The sequence below is a fragment of the Meleagris gallopavo genome, chromosome 1, assembly GCF_905368555.1.
Source record: "Meleagris gallopavo chromosome 1, MGAL_WU_HG_1.1, whole genome shotgun sequence".
NCBI lineage: Eukaryota > Metazoa > Chordata > Aves > Galliformes > Phasianidae > Meleagris > Meleagris gallopavo.
Genome location: NC_139404.1, coordinates 166036314 through 166060462, shown reverse-complemented (window position 1 = coordinate 166060462; position 24149 = coordinate 166036314). Strand labels below are relative to the sequence as shown.

The window sequence follows — 24149 nt, the reverse complement described above, 5'->3', positions numbered from 1 at the left end:
TTGATGTGTACATGTAGTAGGGTAGTATGTGTAGGGTAGTATGTTTAGGTCATGGTTGGCCTCAATGATCTTTAAGGTCTTTACCAACCTGAGTGATTCTGTGATTCTATGTACTCAGGACACATTATTTTGTTTCAGTTTTTAAAGCCAAAATTATAATTACATGGCACACAAACATCATTCTTAAATCCCATATTATTATATCTTCATTATTACAGTTTCTACATATACTCAACTGCAAATAAACCTCTGTGCCTCGTCCCAGATGAAAAAGTGCTGACATATATTGTCTCAAAAGCAAAAAAAACATTCAGTTGCACTTTAACCAATAGACATTCTCAATATTGATTAGTATTCATGAACAGTTGTCCTGGAAGAGAGACAGAGGTGTCTAATTCTCTGTCACTTCTTCCTAAAAAAGGTAGCAATTATAAATCTGTCACAAGAGGAGGATATTAGTGATAAAATTCACACTTTTCCTGTCCATCTCCCTTGAGGAAAGCATTGATCCTCTGTCCCTACAATAAGCACACCTAACTTCACAAAATTTATTTTTAAGTGGGAATGAAAAGAATCCAACCACGCTGTTTTAATTAGCATTCTCAATTTGTTCAAAGAATAAGGGAAAGAAAAGGATGCATGTTACTTAGTCCATCCTTAAATAACTAAGTTTTCCATTTTAGCCTTTACAACGTCTTCATATAGAGAGCTGCATCTACAAGCAATGACTTTTTTGCATTACGGTTTGCAGTAAAAAGAAAAATGTAGTCATGTATTCCAAGAACACAAAGTGCAGACAAAAACTCCTGACACATTCGCAATTAAACAGAAAACGTGGTAAACAAACTTACCTCAAATTTAAGTAAGTTAGCATTCTTAAGTTCACTATGGCATCTGGTATAATTTTAATACAGTTGTGGTATAGATTCAGTGTTTCCAGTGACACAAAATGGCACAACTCCGTAGGAATCTCCGTTAATCTGTTCTTTGATAGATCTGAAAAGAGGAAGAGAGAAAACACATTTTTTTAATCATCAGATACACATATTGAAAAACTATGCTTATTTATTAATATAAGAAAATAAATATAATCCTAAAGCCAGACAACAAATAAAGCCAATGTTTTATTAATCAAAATAAAACTAGGCCTAACCTTTAGAACTTTGAAATGGAACAGACTGTATATAAAAGAGCAAACATTCAATTAAAATTTGTTTGGTCTAATAAAAAGTAATTATTTGCAGGATTCAATATCCTGAGAAAATACTTGAAACCACAACTCAGTAAATACTCCAAAGCCCAAATACTACGTCTCAAGACTGATACACAAATATGCAAGAACAACTGTGTTCTATCATCAGAAACAACACAAAAGTCATTCATACAATCAGACTGATAATGTGATCTGGAGAATGATCATCTCTTAAGTGGAAGGAACAGGAATACGTCTGAGCAAAGCAAACAAACAAACAACAAAAAAAGATGTCTGATAGAAAGGATACAAGGAATCTTGTTGATCCCCTCGTATCTTGCCACTAGCTCAAGCTTCCTCCCTGCTCCTTCAGTGCTTCTTTTGAAGCTTACTTTCTTTAACTGCAAGAAGGTAAAGGATCCAAAGTTTAGCAGACACATTTCTAGAGCATCTCATCTTTTCAGGACTATAGAAATAATTTTGCTTTTGTGAACAAACTGGCAGAAGCTTGAAAATGTCCTTAATTTTGCCATGTCGGGCTCAGTTTGCTGTACACGGGTACAGTTTCAGCTCAAAACTATTGCCATTAGGAAAGTCTTATCCCTTTTGGTGTTGTTTCAGTTTCCTGCAACACAAGCTGCAATTCATCACTCTCCATTCCCCTTGTCAGCCTCCACTTTGCTTCACTTCCAACAATAACAAGTCTTACTACTCCAAACTTGACCAAGATAACAGCAATGGCCAACAAGTGCATAAAGGGAGAGCAGTCCTGCTAACTCAAATGGTAACATGGTTGAATTGAGCACCTCCGTCAAAATTATTCACCCGTAAGTTCCTATACAACAGCAATGCTTGAAATGCTCTGCTTTGTCTTAGGAGACTTTGATGGTGGTTAGATGCAGCACTACCTCTATTTATACTGTCCTTCACTTCTGCAATCAAACCAAGAAAGAAGAAATCTGTGAATGCCACCCTTTCTTTAGAGTGGAATAAAGCTCTTCAATGATCCTCTGTTTCAGTGCTTAATCATCTCTGTTTTCTGTTTCCCATGTAACGTGGCATTCCAAAAAAACTTAATGCAGGTTCCCTACCCTTCTACCATAATATCTGATAATAAATATAGCTAGCAACAGAAGACTGACATGTTAGGACTAAGAACTGTGCAACAGATTTTCCTACTTTACAATCTGGTCTCAAAGAAAACCTTCCCCTTTTTTAAGCCACACTTTCTGTAGTGACATCCCCACACCATCGCTATCACCTCATCCCATAGCAGGGATGGAGCAAGGTGGCTCTGAAGAGTAAACAGAAACTCAGCCCTAGACTGAAGAGTACCTCCAGGGACCTGGGTGGTATGGGAGGAGGGCCTCTCACCCTTGCTCTGATCCTCCGATAGTGATACACACAAATAAGACTGGGAACACAACAGTGTTACTTCTCCCTATGTTACTAAAGCTGCAGTCTACCATCCAGGCCCCAGCTTCAATTCTGTTCTCATTTCCTTTCACATCAGATAAAATTATCTGTTGACACTACTTTTCCCTTATACCGGAAAAAATCTTGGACTTCCAAGAAATGGAAGAGCATCTAGATTGATCCCGTTCCTCTGACAGACATTAAAGAACACAGTAAAATTATTTATTATTATTTTTATTACAATTTTTACATTTTAAAAATTGTTCTTATTGCTATCTTTCGTTCTCAAGGGCTTCAAGACTGTTAATGTGAAGAAGGACAAAACAAAATACCCACAGATGATAGCAAACAAAACCATCCCTGTTATCCCTCAGGACACTGGGGTGTTGGACACAATGTGTATACAACAAAGGAATTCAATTAACTTACAACAAAGGAAGTCAATTATTTATTATTGTCAAGTTATCACAGGTTTTAGTTCATTTCAACAGTATTATATCTCTTGTTGCTTCCTAAACAATAATAAAAAAAGAATTGTATCTGCTGAGTAAGGCGGAGAGGTTGTAGAGCCTCCTCTGGAGAGATGCAAAACCTGCCTGCGTGATTTCCTGTGGAATACACTGTAGGAAATGTGGGGCTGGACTCTCTGATTTCCAGAGGTCCTTTCCAACCCCTACAACTCTGACTCTGTGAAAAGCTGTATGTTTTATTTAATACTCTTATTTAATACTCGGTTAGCTTTATTCAACCAAAAATGGAGCCTCTGTACACGATGCAGGTAGAAGAGAGCCTGGCAGCTTCTAGGTGTGCCTTTGAAAATTCCAAGAAGAAAAGCACATCTTTCCAACGCTGAAAAGTAAGGGAAACATTCCGCAAGTGAACTCGATAAGGTATCTCGTCATTAACATATATAAATATTTACACAAACTTCTGAAAGTTACATAATTAGTTTGATGTTACTTACACCAAGGTACTTTTGATTCTTTTGAAAAGTAATAGGACAAGGGGGAATCATAGAATCACAAGGTTTGAAAGGACCTACAAGATCATCTAGTCCAACCGTCCTCCCATCATCACTGCTACCACAAGCACTAAACCAAATCTCGTAGCTCCTCATCCAGACGCCTCTTCAACACTTCCAAGGACGGTGACTCCACCACCTCCCTGGGCAGTCATTCCAGTGCCTGACCACTCTCCAGGAGAAAAAGCTTTTCCTTGTGTCTAAGAATGTCTAAGAATGGTTTTAAACTAAGACTGGGTAGGTTTAGGTTAGATATTAGGAGGAAGTTTTTCACACAGAGGGTGGTGAAGCACTGGAACAGGTTGCCCAAGGAGGCTGTGATGCCCCATCCCTGGAGGCATTCAAGGCCAGGCTGGATGTGGCTCTGGGCAGCCTGGTCTGGTGGTTGGTGACCCTGCACGTAGCAGGGGGGGGTTGAAACTAGATGATCGTTGTGGTCCTTTTCAACCCAGGCCATACTATGATTCTGTAAGTATTGCACCTGACAGTTAGCTTCAATGTATTTCAGGTATATTCTGATATTTAAGGTTTAAATTATAATACAAAAGATTCGTCATTGCTGAGTCTGAACAAAACTGCACAGTCCTTGGAACTGTATGAGAAAAAACAGTGTTTGCATTTTGTTTCTGTCACAATTCAAAATATTTTGAGAAAGTTTTTGAAAATGTTTTATTGGGTTCATTACTCCAGGAAAGAGAAGAATGCAGAAACTATTATACAACAACTTTTGAAAACATTTTTAAAATACAGAAGTAGCTGGCGAGCCTCTATTTTTTTTTATTTTATTTTATTTTATTTTCAACTTTTTTTTCCACAAAGCTGCACAACACCCTTGCTTCATTAATTAAAAAAAAAAAAAAACCTCAGGGCAACTAAAAATAATGCCATTATTGTAGAGACTTGCTTTTGCTACAGAAATAGAAAGGAACAGACAGATAGGATTTGGTAGACTTTAAAGGAGTTTTGACTAAGCTGATTCCAGTTTCTAATCCACAAAGTAGTGAATCCATTGTGGAACATTAATGGTCACTAAAACTACACATGGGTTTAACTCGAGGTGACTAGTTCCTGTTATTCCATTATGAAACAGGCAACACAAACACAGACAAATAGCCCAGCAGTGGGGAGGGCACACCAGAGCAAGCTTTATGTGTTTTACATAGAATACACCATTCAGCATTTTATTTCAAACACCGTTTGGCTGTATTTCATCTCTTCCTGCCAAAAACAAGTTTGTTAAAACTCCAAAATAAAGGAATGGAACACAAAAAAATAAGCAAGTCAGCTAAGAAAAATATCAAACGGATTCATGATCTTAAAAAAAAAAAAAATCACTCCAATTTTGGAGCAACGACACTGCTTTTATACAAAGAAATGTTACTATGTTGGAAGCTGGACAGGAACTACATGAAACAAGCACTTCCTCAGCTGGGAGTGAACAATGAATAGCAAAATTTGAGGCCAGGAAGGAGCAACTCACAGCTGGCTCCAAGCCATGTTTGGGGACTGGGCAGAGGGCTCCAGGCTGTCAGCAGAGCAGAGATGGTTGAGCCCACCCTTAGGACATAACCTTGCAGTTCTTGGAGCCCCTGTGAAATCCCACTGCTGACCACAACCTTTGCAACCGATTTGTTGAGTCGCTTGTAGACCATACAGAGCTTTAAGGCCAGTCATCCATTAAATAAATATGCCCATGCATTTCTACGTCACAAATCTTTGCCAAGATTTTTAAAGAATGCAGTTTCTTAAAAAGCAGTGATTTAAAATGTTCAGATTATAGAAAAATACATTATAAAATTGTATTTATTTTAAAAAAAAACTTCAAAAGGCCCAAATTGGAATTGAGAATCTGTCCACAACTGAGCAGGAAAAAAATAATAGACATCTATTTGAAATAGAAATCTCTTAGATATGGAGTTTCAAAATTGAGAAATTGAATGGTAAAAACTAAAAAATCATCCAAACAATCTTTACTATGGCCCACCAAGTTCCTATTTTTGTAGTCTTCAGCTCTTTCCAAACAAACGACAGGAATTATTTTGAAGAAGGTATTTGCGTTTGTACTAAGATGCCATTCGAGGTATTCAAATGAGATGTCTGAATTGGATTGACAAAAAAAAAAAAAAAAAAAAAGGATTGACAAAATTCAAGCAATACACTGCATGAGCTTAAAAAAAAAAAAAAACAGTAAATTCAACTCCAACTTCAGAGGAAAGCTATGCAAGAAAAAACACTGGGAAATGCATTTTAAAAAGGCATATGTAACACACAATACAACCATATGGAGCGTTACCATTTTTACCATTCCTATGTTTTCAGCTGTCTTTTAGGAGGCCTGCATTTCCATATGAGCCAATTGTACCTTTACTGATAATTAAAGCCACAAACTGATGGTACTGTATCTCAGACAACTGAAATCAGTACTTAAATGCACTTTAGGCCTTCAGCAACTCTGCATCCCACCCATACTTGCTGTGGCAAAGGCAAATGGTCTATTATTAGAAAAACTGTGCCTATTTTCCACCTAAGTGGCAGGAGAATGCATTATCCTGTAGACAAATGCCATATGTTAATTGTGAAAACATTGCAGCATGACTATAAGATGTTGCAGGCTTCTGAGATACTAAAATTGGTGTCATTGAGCAGAGCAGCACATCTTATCCTCACTATTTCCCATTCCTAGCTGGCAGTGTCACTGAGTAATGCCCTGGAGATGCACCAGCTCCTACTGTCACCAGCCACTTCTACTGCCAGAGATGCTATACACACAACAAATTGGGTGCAAAGACCTCCGCCAAGTCTTGTGTCCAGTGCATTCTGATGGAAAAATACTCTGAACAGATTATGAAGTGACACTGCTGTTTCACACACAAAACCTAAGCATTGCTTTGTGGAGCAATATGAACTCTGTGTATTCCTGTCAACTGCCACAATTGCCATAGCAGTCATACATTGGCCGCAGTTATCAAAAACGGTCTAAATTCAGGATTTCAGAGGGAGAACTGACAGGAGGCTGAAGGAAAGCGACACCGAGGGCAGCACAGCGCAAAGCCTGGTGGAGATGTTACCACAAGAGGGAGTCCCGCCCTCACAGACCCGGCCAACCCGTGCAGCAGCGCTGCCCAGACCATCTGTAAGGACTGGAAAGCACAGAAATAGCAAGGCACACCTACGCAAAAACTTAAAAAAAAAGTGCTTCCTCCAGTCTTCCTTCAGGTGTAACACAAAAACCTCTCTCATCTGTCTGCACTGCAGCCAAAGCAGTACTAAGCCAGGAGTAGCATGAGATGATGCACTTGACAAAGACCTTGCATACAACTTCGCCCCTCCCCAGAGACCTTCATTTGTTCTTCTGCTGTATTTCATTTCCCACTCCATTAGAGAATATGCGATTTACTTTTCCACAGTGCAATGTAACCTGCCAGTAAAGTGTATTCATTGCTGGTATATATAAACTATGTGCAATCCACATTTATTCTCAAGTAGGGCTCTAACTATCCTGAAGCAAGCCAAAGTCGTAAGCTCTCTCTCCCTGAAGCTACAACTGAGCAAACTTCAAGGGTGAGCGAGAGAAGGAGAATAAGGGAAGTGCTAACTCAGTAATGGTTACATAGAGACACGTTCTCATGGTTAATTCAAGCACACTCCAGTTCCTCAGAGACAAAGGAAATGTCTCTGCAAGTAACATACTCAATAGAACATCACAAGCCTGGACAAAGAAAGGGATGTTAATGCAGCAGTCTGCTTCTATTGCTCTGTCCTACTGCCTAGCTTCAGGTGGTGACATAAAACATTCACATTTTCTCTTTTACCCGCCATCTCTTCCTCTTTAGCACAACAGCAGTTTGGAGTTAAGGCTAAAAGAAATTAAGGCTCTTGAGACACCTTTGTTTCCATAAAAACAAAGATCAGTCTAGTGCTGAAGTTTGTGGAGCTTCCTAAAAACACACTGAAAACCACTACAATTCTTCCTGCAGAACACTATTATGGAGGTATTAAGAGATTTGGGAGCCAAACACCTGCAAATTGAGATAGAAAAACATACTGGAAAGCAAACACCTTCCATCACCAGAATCTTTAATATGGGATATGAAACTCTGTTCACACACCATGAAGCATTCCTCCCTCTCCCATGCCTTCTGCACCACAGAGAAAATACAAACCATTAACTTTCACACTCCTTAACAAACAGCCAGATCTGAGAAGCATCAATGATTGCAGTTTTGTTCTAATTAGCATCAGTTGGACTAAAACTTCAAGGGTTTTCTCAAACAGTAATAGGAAATATTCTCTCAGTTCAAAAACTAGAAGCTTGCTCTTTTTTGTTTTCAGCCTTCAAAGTAGGTTGGTTCATGGAGAGTACTTGAGTAAGTGTTCAAATTACACACGGGCCAGCTGATCATCTTTATTGTACCAAAATATCTTAGTTGTCTGCCTAAACTGTTAGCAATGGCATGTATAAGAAAATTTAATAGTGAACAGGCAACTCCTGTGGAAGCTGAATCTTCCCTGATTCCTCTACAAAAACAAAAAGAAAAAGGATACCTCGATGCTGAAAAGTCCTCCAGATTTGCCTCAGCCATCAAGGGTGCACTTTAAATATTAGCACAGAACACTGAAATCATAGTTTACTCACATAGTTTACCTAAAGGGACTTTCAGGTATATCTTAGAGTCTTCTCACATGAATAACACTCACATGAATTAAGAAGCTCTTTCCTAAAAGAACAGTGACCACAGCTTTCAGTAAGTTCAAAAGAAAAGTTCAAAAGCTGTAAACTGTGTATGCAAACACACAACCCGTTTCAGACAAGCTGCTTACTGCAGGGAGAAGAGAAAGATCAAGTAAAAACACGCATTACATTCTATCCTAAAGATGGTAGTAGATCCCTGCAAAGATATATTCAGTTACCTTCTGTTATGCATCTCTTGTCCCAGCTGTAGAGATCTCCTTTCTTCAGGTTGTTTCCTTTGGAAACTAACACTTTCCATTGGGGAATTCCCAATGATGCACACGTACATAGCAAAGATCCAACATAGTGGTCTACAACCTTTCCAGCCCACAGAAAGAATGCTACCAGAAAGAACAAGCTGAATACAACGTCGCAGATTTTCATTTCATTTCATTCATTTCATTCTCAGTTGTAAAGCCTATTACTATTTTTCCTCAAGCTGTAAAGAGAGGTTACCATTTATGCTCTGCATTATCTGCCTTGGTGACTATTCAAAGAAGGGTTACCTCATACTTCCCACTTTGTAGAAGCTAGAACATAACTGATTTCTGAGCAGAAACTCACCTGCCCACACGACAAAGATGGTTATTTTTCATATTTGACAGACTAAAATACAGATATGCTCATTTTTAATTCATCTTTACACTTGAACTGTGTCACATTCTGTAACAGATTTTCCTGCAAACAAGGAAATTAACAGAAGTTATTTGACCTTTGGGCACATCAGAAGTGTGTAGACAAATATACGGTCGAGCGATCTGATGCCAATTTACAGCAACAAGGGAAGTAGAGATTTCTCATTTAATTACTTTCTTTTCTGCCTGTACGTCTCACACAGATGCTGGGGTTAATCAACCTTACTTGCATTATTCGCATACTCCCCCCACAGCCATTCTTGAAACTTAACTAAACTTAACAGTGACATTTCACCAACACAAAGCTGCTCTGTACTATGAAAGTTTACTTGCTCTATTTCGCACACCCTTAAACAATGAGCTAATTATGTGACTATTAGAAAGGAGGTATATTTGAAAAATCTGAAAGATAAGGCTGAGAAATACTTCAGCTACCTAATCCAAGTAGGAATCAACAGAGACATTACCAGAGATTGAAGTTCCAAAAAAGAAAATCCTGAAACAAACAAAGAATTCAACTATAGTAACTAACCAAGATCAGGTGGTTGCTCTTAGATTAAAAAAAAAAAAAGAGAAAAAAAAAGGAAGAATAAGCATAGTCCATACTGTCTCTATCCTTAAAACACAAGCAAACTATTAATCTGGAATCACTAAACCTGTCAATTTTGTACCAAGAGTCCCATTCCATTTAACTGCTTCCATGTTTCTTTTCACATTTATTACAATGTCTGTCAATCTTCTAATTCTTCTGCTTTTAAAAAAAAATCAAACAACTTTGTTTTCTTAAGGGAAAAGAAAACCAGAGAATCGCTAGGGTGGGTGAAGACCTTAAAGATCATCAAGTCCAACCACAACCTGACCATACTACCCTAACCCTAACAACCCTCTGCTAAATCATGTTCCTGAGCATCACATCCAAACACATTCAGGGACTCTCAACCACCTCCCTGGGGAGCCTATTCCAGTACTTAACAACCCTTTCAGTAAAGAAGTTTTTCCTGATATCCAACCTAAATCTCCCCTGGTTCAACTTGAGGCCATTTCCCCTGATCCTGTCACCTGTCACCAGTGAGAAGAGACCAGCCCCGCTCTCGCTGTAAGCACCTTTCAGGTATTGGAAGAGAGCAATAAGGTCCCCCCTCAGCCTCCTTTTCCCCAGACTAAACTAAACAAACCCAGTTCCTTCAGTCACACAGTAGTGATGTTTGTCAGTAAGAGGATGGGTTTGGATTATGGATAACTTTTTTTTTTTTAACCATTTTAACAAGTCACAGTTTACAAGAGAAATGTAACTGAATCTCTAATCCAACATCAGACACACAGATGCAAAAAGACTGTAAAGGAAGAAAAAACACATACACAGTCTCTTCTAGTTATAAACGATTGGATGCCTGTAAGAAGGTAGGCAAAAATCACATTATGCTTGCCACTGTATTTACTTGGGTACCTAGGTGGAAATAAGCCAACAAAAATTAATAGCAGCTGTAGGCCTGTTTCCAGCCACAGGTAAGTATCAGTGTTCTTGGCATATAACTGCAACTGCATGGCAATGTTTGTCCCATACCATCTAGCATCAGGCTAACCAATAAAAGCTGGGGTAAAGAAGGAGGAGTGATGGCATTTATCTTCCCAGTTAACACATGATGAACCTTGCTTGCCTGAACGTGGCTGAACACCTGCCTGCTGATGGCAAGCATGAATTAACTCACTGTTCTGCTTTGCTTGGTTTTTCAGTAACCTTCTTCATGAGTTCTCACACGCCTACCTTCCTGATTCTGTCCTCCATTCCACCTGGGGAGTGTAAGCAAGTGACTTTGTGGTACTGAGCTGCCCCTGGGTTAACTCACAATACAATGGGATACTAAGGTGTCCTAAGAAGGGAAGATGGACAGCATTATTTTCCTACAATTACCATAACCCAGTAGGGAGGAGAAAAACATAAGCTAAGATCTGCCTATTCTAGCTTTTAGAAGTCCAGTAACTGCAGTGTACACTGCTGTTACATAAAATAAGAAATCTTATTATTCATTCTGCTTTCTTCCTGCTGATTTGATAATGTGCACTGAAATAGCTGGGGTTAAATTACCTTGACAAAACAAAAGCCCTTGCTGCATAAGCTGTGAACCTGGTCAAGCCTCCATGTCAGTCAGGTTCTGTATGAAGAGGAAATGGACTAAAAACTTCATGACTGCAACTTAGACATCTGGGGACCTCATTTACAACTGCGGCAGCAGAAAGTGAAAAGATTTTAAGAGCAGAACTTGTTGGCTTCTTTCTCCAGCATATACATTTTAAAATCATTACTATCATACAATGGTTTGGGTTGAAAAGGACCACAATAATCATCTAGTTTCAACCCCCCTGCTTAGTGCAGGGTTGTCAAGCACTAAACCAGGCTGAACTATGAGAGGAACTGTCCATTTTCAGCAGTTCTTCCATCGGTGAAGAAGCAGACAATAGTTATACCATCACTGCCATTACTTGGTGTCTATGTTCCCACTCAGATCTTGAACTTTATGTCCACAGCTATGAGTCGATTCAATTTTGGAGTCATTAATGCACTCCAACATTGAATAACTGATACTTTCCATCATAACCCCACAACAAGCTGACTCAGCAAGTAGAATTTTTGACCCCCTATATCAGCAAGCTGATTAATATAAAGGCAAATAAGAATGATCCACTAGTGATTAAGTTATTTTGTCACCTTTCAGACAGCATAATTACTCCTACAAGCTCACTGCTTTTATATGCATTCTCCTGGTTCAGTATTTAAGTGTCAAGTTATTTAGTCATGCCCTCTAAGAATGTAACAAATGAGAGAACAACTATTTTATTTAAAAGCTATTCAAGGCACTATGTCCACATTACAATTTTCTGAATAACAAAAGCACTCCTATATAGCTCACTCCCAACTTGCCACTGTTTTTTTACTCTAAAAAAAATAAACGCCCAAAAGTTTACAAGGACTCTCTCAAATTTTAATCAGCATTTACTCCAATACAGGATACTTCTCAACTTGAGTATGTAGCTCTCTGGGACTGAACAACGCACACATTCACAGAATGGCCCGGATTGGAAGGGACCTCAAGGATCGTGAATCTCCAAACCCCCCTGCCACATGCAGGGTCACCAACCTCCCCATTTAATACTAGACCAGGCTGCCCAGGGCCACATCCTACCTGGCCTTGAACACCTCTAGGAATGGGCATCCACAACCTCCCTGGGCAGCCTGTGCCAGCACCTCACCACTCTCATAGTACAGAACTTCCCCTGACATCCAACCTAAATCTTCCCTCTCTCAACTTAAAACCATTTCCCCTTGTCCTGCTGTTATCTACCCTTACAAAGAGTTGATTCTCCTCCTGTTTGTAGGCTCCCTTTAGGTACTGAAAGGCTGCAATGAGGTCACCCCGCAGCCTTCTTTTCTCTGGGCTGAACAAGCCAAGCTCCTTCAGCCTGTCTTTGAAGGGGAGGTGCTCCAGCCCCCTGATCATCTTCGTGGCTCTCCTCTGGACCTTCTCCAACAGCTCTCTTTCTTGTACTGGGGGCTCCAGATCTGGACACAGTACTCCAGATGGGGCCTCTCAAGAGCAGAGTAGAGGGGGACAATCACCTCCCTGTCCCTGCTGGCCACTGTTTTTCCCTGCCTCCTCAACAATTTGGATAGGAAATTCATTCCTTTGGGAAGAAATCTAAAGAGATACGTTAGCAGATATACTACTTAAAATGTATGTTTCTGCTTAAAAAATAAAAAGGGGTGGGGGTGAAATGATAGAGCAGAACATTCAACTAGTAATTCTTTCCTGAAGAGATGGCATTGCTACACCCTTGTGTTCCCTATGCTTTCTTAAGAAGTGTCATCTCTGAAATGGTTTTATTCAAGGCTGATATATGTAGCAGAAAATGAACTGGAACACAAACAGCTTCTAATGCGCCTTGTGCTGAGCCCTCTGCCAGCATCACCTGCAGATACACTGAAGGCCTTAGTCAAAAGGCTACATTATCACAAGGTATATGGGCAATCTAAGATCTTACACAACTGCTGTGCTATAAATTATCTGCAGTTGATCTCTTTTCTGCATGCACCAGTGTTTGATTTCACAGAAAGCTAATTTTAGCTATTGACTGAGTACAGAAAAGCCTATTACATGTTACGCTTTTTAACTAATGGAGAATGTTAAAACGTTGGTAAAACTTTGGTACAATGTTAGCTGAGGCTTTTGAGACAAGCATCCCAATATTCAAAAATGCCAGAATTAAATATATTTAAGAAACTCAAGAAGCTACCAAAGCCAGGCATTCATTGCACCTGAAACCTGCCGGAATCATTTGAAGATACCAAATCCTTCTACAGCTTTCTCCAGTGCCTTACACGCAGAAGGTGTTTTCAGTACAACTGTCTTGGAATAAGCAAGATCAAGGGCACACCATTGGACTCCCTTAGAAGGCAAATCAAGTGAATACACATTACCTGATCGTGGAATTAAGGTGGGAAAAGACGACTAAGGCCATCTCATCCAACAGCCAGCCCTTCCCCCACCATGCCAACTAACCACATCCCTCATCCTGCAAATGTTCCCAAATTAACAAGCATCTTTACAGAATGCCTGGCATTTTTCAAAGGGGCTATTAAATCACACTAACGTTCTGCAACAATTAACGACAGTACATAGACTAAAAAATAAAAATAAAAAATGAGGAGGACAAGCGTAGGAGCAGAAAAGGCTGATAAGAGACCTGGAGCAATGTGCTGGGCTTCTTTAGCTTGGAGAAGAGAAGGCTCCAGGGAGACCTCGTTGTGGCCTTCCAGTACTTGAAGGAACCATATAAACAAGGGGAGCAATGGCTGTTTACAAGGGTGGATGATAGTGATAGGACAAGGGGGAATTGTTTTAAACTGAGACAGAGAAGGTTCAGGTTAGATATTAGGAGGAAGTTTTTCACACAGAGGGTGGTGACGCACTGGAACAGGTTGCCCAAGGAGGTTGTGGATGCCCCATCCCTGGAGGCATTCAAGGCCAGGCTGGATGTGGCTCTGGGCAGCCTGGTCTGGTGATTGGTGACCCTGCACATAGCGGGGGGGGTTGAAACTAGATGATCATTGTGGTCCTTTTCAACCCAGGCCTCTCTATGATTCTATGAATCCTTTTGACATGCAATTGCACAGCTTGCTGCAAAACATGGCACACAATAGCAGAAAAAGACAGTGAAGTCCTGCTGCAATTCACACTTAGCCATGTCAAAGACAAAAGTAGGAAAAGGGAATAACACCTCTTACTGAGTGCTAGAAAACCTGCTTGGTGTCTAACTTCAGTAATGACCTTATGACATAACACTTCCAACCCTACAGATATTGAAGGGAAAACAACTGAGAATCACCCTGTCCATCCATATTCTGAATGCTGATAGCGTCTCAAAACTGAAAGTAGTATTTCCTTCTTATGGATTAATATGGTTGCTTAGGATCACAGCCATGGTTGTTTTAAGGAAAACCTGACCAAATAAAAGTTTACAATATACAGATATGCTTTAGAAAAAACAGAACTACTACAAATAAGGAAATATTATCTTTAAATAGCAATGAAAGAAGAAAACACCAAACACATTAATGTTTAAGAACTTATGCATACAGTGCAATAGAGAATTGACAGCGTATTAATATCAGTTGTTCCAAGTTGATCTTTTTAAAGTCACCTTATTATACTTTCCCATTTCTCTAAGTGTACATGCATCCAAAACACTTTGGTTTTCCTTAAAATTAATTTCAATTCAAATGTGTATGTATATAGTCATGTATGACTAAGGAGAACGAAAAATAGAGGGGAATAAATTCCCAATCCTCGCTTATAAGCACAGCATATAAGCAGAGAGGCAAAAAAAAAAAAAAAAAAAACCCTGAAAATCACCAGTCACACTAACATACTAATATATTAAACACACTGAAGAACTTTATTACACATGGAATATTAAACGCATTGAAATGAGTGCATGAAGGCATTTTTTAAACAGAAATAATTCCTTGATATCTATACTGATATCAATTTCATTTATTTTCTTCTGGCATTTGAAGTGACAAATTAACTGATAAAACGCTTATCACTGAGCTGCCTCACACTGCTTTTAGTTGGAGACGAGAGAACTTATTGCCAGCAGGAACAGTCTACATATTCAAAATTGTTTCTGCATTCTCTGTATACATAAACAGTCATATTATTTGCACGTGGTGTACTCATGGCATTTCCAGCTGTTCTTTGGGCCTTAATGTTTTGCTCCGATTCACAACAGCTTTCAGTGCAGCCTGCTATTTGGCCACTGAGCATTATCTTCCAAAAGCACAACTGAATACAAAAACGCAACCTCCCTGTCATTAAAAGGTGTAAGAAATAAGCACAGCTTTTCCTTGGCAGCCAAAAAACCAAACAACTCCTTAGCCTTCATTCATTCCTCAGCAGCAAAGTCCATTTTAAACCTTTAAGTGCAATTTAGCTAATTGAGCAGTATCATAATGTGGCTTTAAAATAACTCTTACGAATTCTTCATATACTTTAATCAAATCATATACAGATTTTAAAAACTCAGAAGCAAAAAATTGTAACTGTTAAGACAAAAATCTAGTGCTTGCTGTAAAGGCAGCTGGTGAAAATACTGCAGATCCCTTCAATATTTATCTCCACATCTTATATAAACTTTTAGGTTTTCTAGAAGCATTCGAGTGTTAAGTGCTTCCACGAAAATCCAGCTGAAGAGTGACCTACTTATAATCTTTGCTTTCACATGGGTTTCTAATATCCACTTTTCAACAAGAACTCTTGCTCTGAACTATGAAAATAATGTTTGAGTCACTTGCATATAGCTTAGAAATCACAGAACGGTTTGAGTTGGAAGGGACTTTTAAACTCCAACCCCCTGCTACAGACAGGAACACCTCTCTGGCCTTGAAAGCTTCCAGGGAAGGGGCATCCACAACATCTCTGGGCAACATGTTCCAGTGTCTCACCACCCTCACAGTAAAGAAGTTCTTCCTAACATCTAGTCTAAATCTACCCTCTTCCTGCTCAAATCCTTTTTCCCTCATCCTGTCAATGCATTCCCTTCTAAAAAGTCCCTCCCCAGCTTTCCTGTAGGCCCCCTTCAAGTACTGGAAGGCTCCTATAAGGTCCCCCCCGGAGCCTTCTCTTCACCAGACTGAACAGCCCCAGCTCTCTCAGCCTGTCCTCATAGTAGAAGTGCTCCAGACCTCTGTTCATCTTCATGGCCTCCTCTGGACCTGCCCCTACAGCTCCATGCCCTTCTTGTGTTGAGGGCTCCAGATCTGGATGCAGTACTCCAGATGGGGTCTCACCAGATCAAAGTAGAGGGGCAGAATTACCTCCCTTGACCTTCTGGTCACATTTCTCCTGTTGCAACCTAAGATATGGTTGGTCTTCTGGGCTGCAAGTGCACATTGCCAGCTCATGTTGATTGTTTCATCCACTGACACTCCCAAAATCTTTCTCCCTAGGGTTGCTCTCAAGCCATTCTCCACCCAATCTGTATCTGCGTGTGGGATTGCCCAAATCCAAGTGCAGGACCTTGTAGAACTTTATGAGGTTGGCATGGGCTCACCTTCCAAACCTGTCCAGGTCCCTCTGTCAATCAACAATCAACCAACCTCCCCATTTAATACGAGACCAGGCTGCCCAGGGCCCCATCCAATCTGGCCTTGAACATCTCCAGGGACGGGGCATCCACAACCTCTCTGGGCAGCCTGTGCCAGCACCTCACCATTCTCACAGTAAAGAACTTGTAGGCAGGACTCTAAATTGTTATCCTTTTTACAAGACACAGATGAAGTTAAGAAACACAAATTAAGAATCCAGAATAGTTTCAAAAGTTGGAGAATCTGCTGTGACTCTGCACTTTCAGAATTAAAAAAAAGGCTTCTTCCCAAATTCAGATGCACTGTCCAGACATCCACTTATACACATTTCCAGCACAAATTCTCTCCAGTTTGCTTTGGCTAGGTTTCTTGGCTGCACCCTCTTGACTGAGGTTCCGTGACCCCTGCCATAGCAACTTCCCAAATATGCTAAGCCAGAGACTCCTAATTCCCTAGATTTTTGTTACCACGCTGTTATTAATACTATGAATGAATTCAGATCAAATTCAGTTTGCCCTCTTTTCTACTGAGAATTAATATTTTTATTACGGATACGATAGATATTAAATGTTGCTTTAATGAACAAGAGATTGAAGGATTATTTGTTTTTAAATTTCTGAAAGGAAGTTTTAAGGATGCATGTTAATTTAAAAAGCAACAGCAATACAACCACAGTCATTCACAGAGACCTCTATTATAAAGTGATTATAAAGATGAATGTAACATCAAGCCCAATATGTAAGGCTTTCAAGGTTTACTTCTCATGCTTGCTTTGTTATTTGGCTGGCAACCCTGATATCCCAATAATGCAGAGATTCAGAGGCCAGGGCAAGAGGTTAAGGGATTTTAGTTCCACTCTGAGCCTAAGCAAGACCTTCATTTAGATACATACATGACTGCAAACTACAGCACTGTTTTCCATTTCATCCCAAAGTTCAAGTACATCCAGCACAGTGACCAATTCATCTACAGAAAGGATTTCTAATTCACCAGCAATCACTCAAGTATTTTCAATAGAGTAAAAGAGTCCATTAACACATTCTTAAAGCACTGTAAACTACTTTAAGCCTGAAGACTGTGAAGTTGCCTAAAAATTCAAGCCTTCTTCACTGTAGATCAGAATTAGCAGCTCTTATGTACAAGAAGGAAAATAAGACTGTTGTCATGCATAGTTGTCAACTATAAAATTCCTGAACTTCCTGTGCAATCCAATCAAAGTGGTGAGTTTGTGAGAAAAAAAAATTAACAATGCTATCATTAGTAATATTGTGAATAAAAGTATTTACAGGCAACAGAATTATTTCAGCTGTTGTTTCAAATGCTCAAGCATGTAACCCATAGGAAACATGGAAAATCAAATACTCAAGAAGACAAAGTCCTGACACTACAATTCAGTTTGTTATTCCAAATATAACCAGAAAGGATGTCTGGAGCTCAGGAACATAGCAAATGCAACAGAGGTTTAAATTCACTTTTATACCACTGTTTACACAGCACAAGTTCACTGAGTGTATTGTGTAGATGCACAATGTACTGCTTTTCCACACTGAACACACAACTTTCTAAATAAAACCTGTTCACCACTACGTATTTCCTACAAAGAACAAACTTCAGTGTCTCTATGCTTACTGGCAAGAGGTATGAAATCATACCATCAAGCCATAGCACACATTACCAGTGATCCTAGTACTATGAATCCAAACTATTGGCTTCAAATGTGTTCAACCATCTAAAAAATTGTTTTTAATTGAGAGTTCCAAAATTAATATTTGCATTACTGCATGTAAAATTGAAACTATTTATGCAGTGCTAAAATTAAAAAAAATCACAGCTCTAAAGCAAACTACTCCGTAGACATTTTAAAATCTAAGTTAACAAACCACAAGAAGAAACTGCACATAAAATTGCTTTGTCATATGAATCCAGCTCACTCTAATCTTACAGTAGAAAAGTTCCCAACTCCATCATTTACAGCCACTTTTTTTTTAATCACTAGATGAGAAAGACTGGTTTATCCACCTTGAATTTAGATCCACGAGAGTGAAAGGTTAGGGCTATCTCAACACTCCACTTATTTGAAACTGTTCAACGTGGTGCAAGGATTTTGCGTGTGCACATGTGTGCATGAACGTGAGTCAGCAGGAGAGCAGGTTATAAGGCTGTCTGCTTGACTGCTCTGGAAATAAAAAGAAATTCATAACAGGTATCAGATGAATGAAAAAGTATGATAAAGCTATCACTGTATGATTGAGAAGTCTTTAGAAAACTTTATCTTTCAAAATGAGCTCTGCTTTAATGTTTATTTTGTAAGCTATTAAGTAATTCTATCCTCATCAAAGGGAGAACTTCAAAGCAGCTGTTCAACTGTACCTATATATATAGCTTTGGTAAGTCAATAATGCTGTCTGCATTCTTCAAGTCAAATAGAGGCCTGCTAGATCAGACCCAATAAAGCATTACAACCCTACAGTTGATAATACTACACTTCTTATGGCTGTAAAAACAAAGGTCAGTGTAACTGTTGTCAACTGACCCTGCAGCAGCTACTGCTACATGGAAAATGAATGAAGTATTAAAATAATGCATAAGGCGGATGAGGATACAATTGACATATCAAATAATGGGTTCTACAACACTGACATTAAAAGTTTTCATCTAACAAAGCCGGAGACAAGAGTGGAACATGAAGTTCCCAGAGAAATAAAAAGTATTTGCACAGTTAGCAATGTGCCTAGTGCTTTATACTGTAACCTAAAGAGAGGCATTTGGTAAACCAAATTAGAAGATGCACAGCCCTTCTGAACTCCCAACTACTTCAGAAAATAAGGATTATTAGGTTATACTAGACAGGTTTATGAAAAAGACACCACAGTGCTCAATGTCAATCATAAGAGTAAAAAAGATTTAGAACATACAACAAGGAACGGAGCATTAACACACCAGAACAGAAACAATTATACCATCATGTAAGTCCCTACAGCATCCCATTTTGAAGACTGCATGTATTGTTAGCAGTTCTGTTACAAAAAAAGGATGGTCAACACTAAAAAGGTGAACTAAGAGTAAAAATAATAAAAGCTTTGCAACAATTTCTGTACAAAGCAAGTTCAAATAGATTTTCTTCAGGCTTTAGATAACCTGGTGGAAGGGATATGAGAATAAAAGTCAAGACTGAATCACAGAATGGCCTGGGTTGAAAAGAACCACAATGATCATCTTGTTTCAACCTCCCTGCTATGTGCAGGGTCGCCAACTACCAGACCAGTCTGGCCTTGAATGCCTCCAGGGATGGGGCATCCACAACCTGAATGTGATACAGCCAGCAGAGAATGGTAACTTGACTGTCTTTTCCAATATAAGGAAAAAGAAAAAGAAAAAAAGAACACATGGAACTCCTTAAAAGAGCATACAGGGATTCAAGAGAAGTTGAACAAATTTCATGGAAGAAATACTAAGTCAGGCTACTGGACTACGCAGTAGTCACCATTAAAATCTTCTCTTTCATCAGTGTATAAAAAACTCACACAAGGACTCTGAGATTAAGCTTATAGAACACAGAGCACTGGCTCCATTAAAACTGCTAACAGATAGCAGTACATTACAACTACTGAACAAAGTTCATTCAGTTACCATAGTCCTTTAGCCACACAATAGAAAGCAAAACAACCACTTGCCATTTCATTATACAGATCATTTTTTGCCACTTCTCCATACACTTGCATGTCAAAGCTGGGATACAGCACTTAATTCAAAGTCAGAATGATTTTTGAGATTAAAGTAGATATTTAATATACCACAAAACAGTTCTTCAAGACTTAACAAAGTAACTTTAGTGTGCATGACAGCCTGGTATTTTAAGATGATGGATAAATTAAAAGAAACAGAACTAATCACAGAAAATGGTTGCAGTCACTCTGTCAGTGTGATGATAGCTTTGGGTTTGGACTGAATACAGAATTGAATATATCTGCAGTCTCCTAAGAAGAGGTCAGAAAGAGCTTCTTTATCACCATCAATATGCTCATTTAAGTAAATAATAAAGAATATTGTTTTGAAGCACAACAGCATAAAAAGTCTTGACCCCCATACATATGAAACTGATAGCTTTTTATGAAAAGCAAATACGTTTGTGTTTTGCAAAGCAAAAAACTGTCTCTTCTCTGAAAAATCCTTTAAATGTAGAGGTGAGCAATGCAGGTGTGTAACATGCAGAACTTTGCAGGCATCATTCTCTATCCTGAACTTCTGGACAAGGGTTGAGGTGCCCTCTCAGAAGGTCTTATTTTCTGTGCAGAAGTAAACACTTTTTATTCAATTAAACCAGCAGCTGTTGCTATGAAGATGAGGAACCTGCATCTCCTAATTCAGGAAACACTGGATTTCAAGCAAATTGATGACAAAAAAAAAAAACAAACAGAAGATCTGAATTTCTATGAAGACAGAAAAGTGCACTGATTTCATTACATCTGGGATTTGACACTCAATGACTACATTTCACTGGAACCACTTGACTAGCGACATTCACCATTCTGCAGAAATGACAAGAGCTTAACAATAACTACTGACATTTGCTTCCTTCTTTGGATCTAATGTTATGGTAATTTAGTCACACAGTGCTTTGCTGTCAGAGGGAATCATGACCTAGGGAGAAGAAATTGGCTTGACAGAGTATTATTCCCTTGGCAAATTTCGGCACAGTCAATCAAAGCCCTGCAGCAACTTTTTCTGCAACAAGAGACAAAACCAAACCTTACAATAGCCTTGCGAGGGCTGATGAATTCTAGAGGAAAAGAACATTAAAGGTAAAGTGTAGGTAAAACTTTAAAACATTAAAATCAGAAACAGTTTTCAGCAACATCACCTACTGACAAGGGCTCAAAGAACTTAAGTTCCGTTGCTCTCAAATCCATTTTTAGGTGAAATGGTGCTTACTGTATAAATACAGATACTATACTTATATTTTTAGAACATAATGACTTCATTACAGATTGACAGAAGACATCAATTAATAGAGTAAAACTCAGGCTACCTGGCATGCAACTTGATCAACCTGCAAAAAGAAAAAGTATCTATAAGCCAGAGGCCAATTGCCTTTTTACTCACAAAACACAAGGTGCTCATCACAAGATGTCATATCACAAATGTAGACAGTAAAAATATTTTTTTTTAATAACAATAAGTAAATCAGGGGCTTAGATGAAATACAGCCTTTTCAAACTCACTTAAATGTGACCTATTTTATACAGACTTTGTGTCTGTCACATCTATGTGTTGCATGAAAACATGGACTAATTTCTATTGGAAAGGATCTCTAGAGTCACCTGCTCCAAGTTCCAGCTTAAAGCAAAGCAAGCTGTGCCACAGTGCACAGGGCCCTGAAGCAGTCTTGCATCTTCAAGGATGGAGATGTGCAGCAACACTGGGCTGCCTGCTCCAACAACTGACTGTCCTCATAGCTGCTCTTTTCTCTTTCCCCTGCTATACATTTCTGAAAAGAGCGCGGCTCCATCCTCTTCTCTTGTGTAACTGGTGATAGGACTAGAGGGAATGGCTTCAAGCTGCACCAGGGGAGATTTAGGCTGGACGTTAGGAAATACTGCTTCTCTGAAAGAGTGGTCAGGCACTGGAATGGGCTGCCCAGGAAGGTGGTGGAGTCACCGACCCTGGAGGTGTTAAAGGGATGTTTGGATTTTGTGTTGAGGGACATGGTTTAGTGAGAACTACTGGTGATGGGTGGATGGTTGGACAGGGTGATCCTGTGGGTCTTTTCCAACCTTGGTGATTCTATGATTCTTTGTGGCCATTAGGGAGCTGAAGACAGCAGTAAGACTTCCCCACACCAACCTTCTCTTGTCCGCTGCCTGTTCTACCAGTACATCCATTATGGACTCAAGCCCCTCAAACATTCTGGTAGCCCTCAAAACTCTCTATACTCACCCAAATTGAACAAGTCAAGAAGCAGCCTCCTATGTGCCAAATATGAACACGTCCCAAGGTCTGTCTGGGTCTTGGGGGCAAGGAGCCTCAACACTGGCCTTCATCAGGGATTAGCAGACTGCAGAGAATGGCCTTGATATGAAGCTGAAGCATCCACATCTCCAATAGATGGGTGCTACAAATTAGGGAACTCACTCGGAGCCCATTCTGCCTGTAACTCCATGCAGGTGGGAAGGGGAGGGATTAGAACTTTCTATAATTAGTTATTAAGAGTATTTAGATATTTGTAGATGTTTAACCTTTTATTATTATTATTATTATCTAGGACTCTGGCTTTCCTGTAACTTGGCTGCTATCACTCCTGAGCATGCAGTTCCCTAATTCCCACTTCACTACATCACATTAATAAATCAATAAACTAGGGTGGTTTTTCTTTCTTTTTCTTTTTTTTTCCAGAAGTTGCATGAAATGACCTGCTTTCCATGCCACAGACAACAAGATGAGCCTTTGAATATATCAGTCTCCACATTAAATTCTAACAATCCTTAACAGATTTGTGCAGATAATACAGAACAGCCTTTTTTTTCGTCCCTTAGAAAAAAAAAAAACAGACGGAACATTTTCTTGGAGAAGATTCACTATTCAGTTGCATCCAGTTAACTCAAAAACATACACCTTTCAACAAGACTTAGACTGAGGAATATTCACCTAAAGAGGCACTCTGCCTTCGCAAAATCCAAATGCCTTCATTGCTAGTCACACTCAAAGCAAACCTCTCTATCCTCTATGTCTTAAAAATCTGACACTAGCCTGCCTTCATAGGATCTGCCATTATATCCAGCATAATCACAAATCCCACGCACATGCATTTTAATTAAAAGCAGATCTAAAAAGAAAGAATTAACATTGACATTAACTAGACAATAGCTGTATAGCTTTGCTTAACACAACAGTTCATAGATACAAATGAAGAAAGAGGCACGGAAAAAACTTGCATACAAACAAGTGAGTTCCAATCTCCTTTTACAGTTGCAAATGTTCAGGTTTGTTGTGCACTAATAAGTAAGGTATAAGAATTTTTACCTCTAGGGAAACCAAACCTGAAGTTAGTTCCAGGCAGACAGACATACAGGTCTTGCCTGAGCAAGTTTACCTCAGCAAAACCAAAATACCTCATCTATGCTGTGTTTTGCCAGCACTGCCCACGCACAGTTACCATGGTTAAAGAAATCCAAACGCATTCAACTCCTGCTACTATTTTCTTCCTTAATTGTGAAAATGCCTCAGCCTGGCCAGATGACTTCAGGTCTTCTGAATCAACATTTCTCTTCCTTGAAGAGCTTCTCTACAGACATAATGGCAGAAGAAAACCAAGCATGAAAAATGTTTAATTACGTTGAAAAATGTTACAAGATCCCTAACATCACCTTTACCCAATGAGTGCCTTCAAAAATGGAAACCTGGGTAGACCTTGAACACTGCTCAAATCCCCCAAGACCTCCCAAGGATCTGCTTCTGTCTGCTGCCTCTCTCAGAAGTGCCTGGCAGGAACAGCCAGAGTTCTGAGTTGCACC

General features: G+C 39.3%; 1 protein-coding gene across 10 annotated transcripts in view; it reads right to left on the bottom strand.

Annotated features, from left to right (window-relative positions):
* LRCH1 (leucine rich repeats and calponin homology domain containing 1) overlaps positions 1–24149 on the bottom strand; it is a 119010-nt gene that overhangs the window by 63462 nt on the left and 31399 nt on the right. For all 10 annotated transcript variants that reach the window (XM_085215847.1, XM_085215837.1, XM_085215838.1 and 7 more), the window contains exon 2: positions 852–996. In XM_085215847.1, coding sequence (XP_085071973.1) covers positions 852–996 — 145 coding nt within the window. The remainder of the gene's footprint in view (positions 1–851; positions 997–24149) is intronic.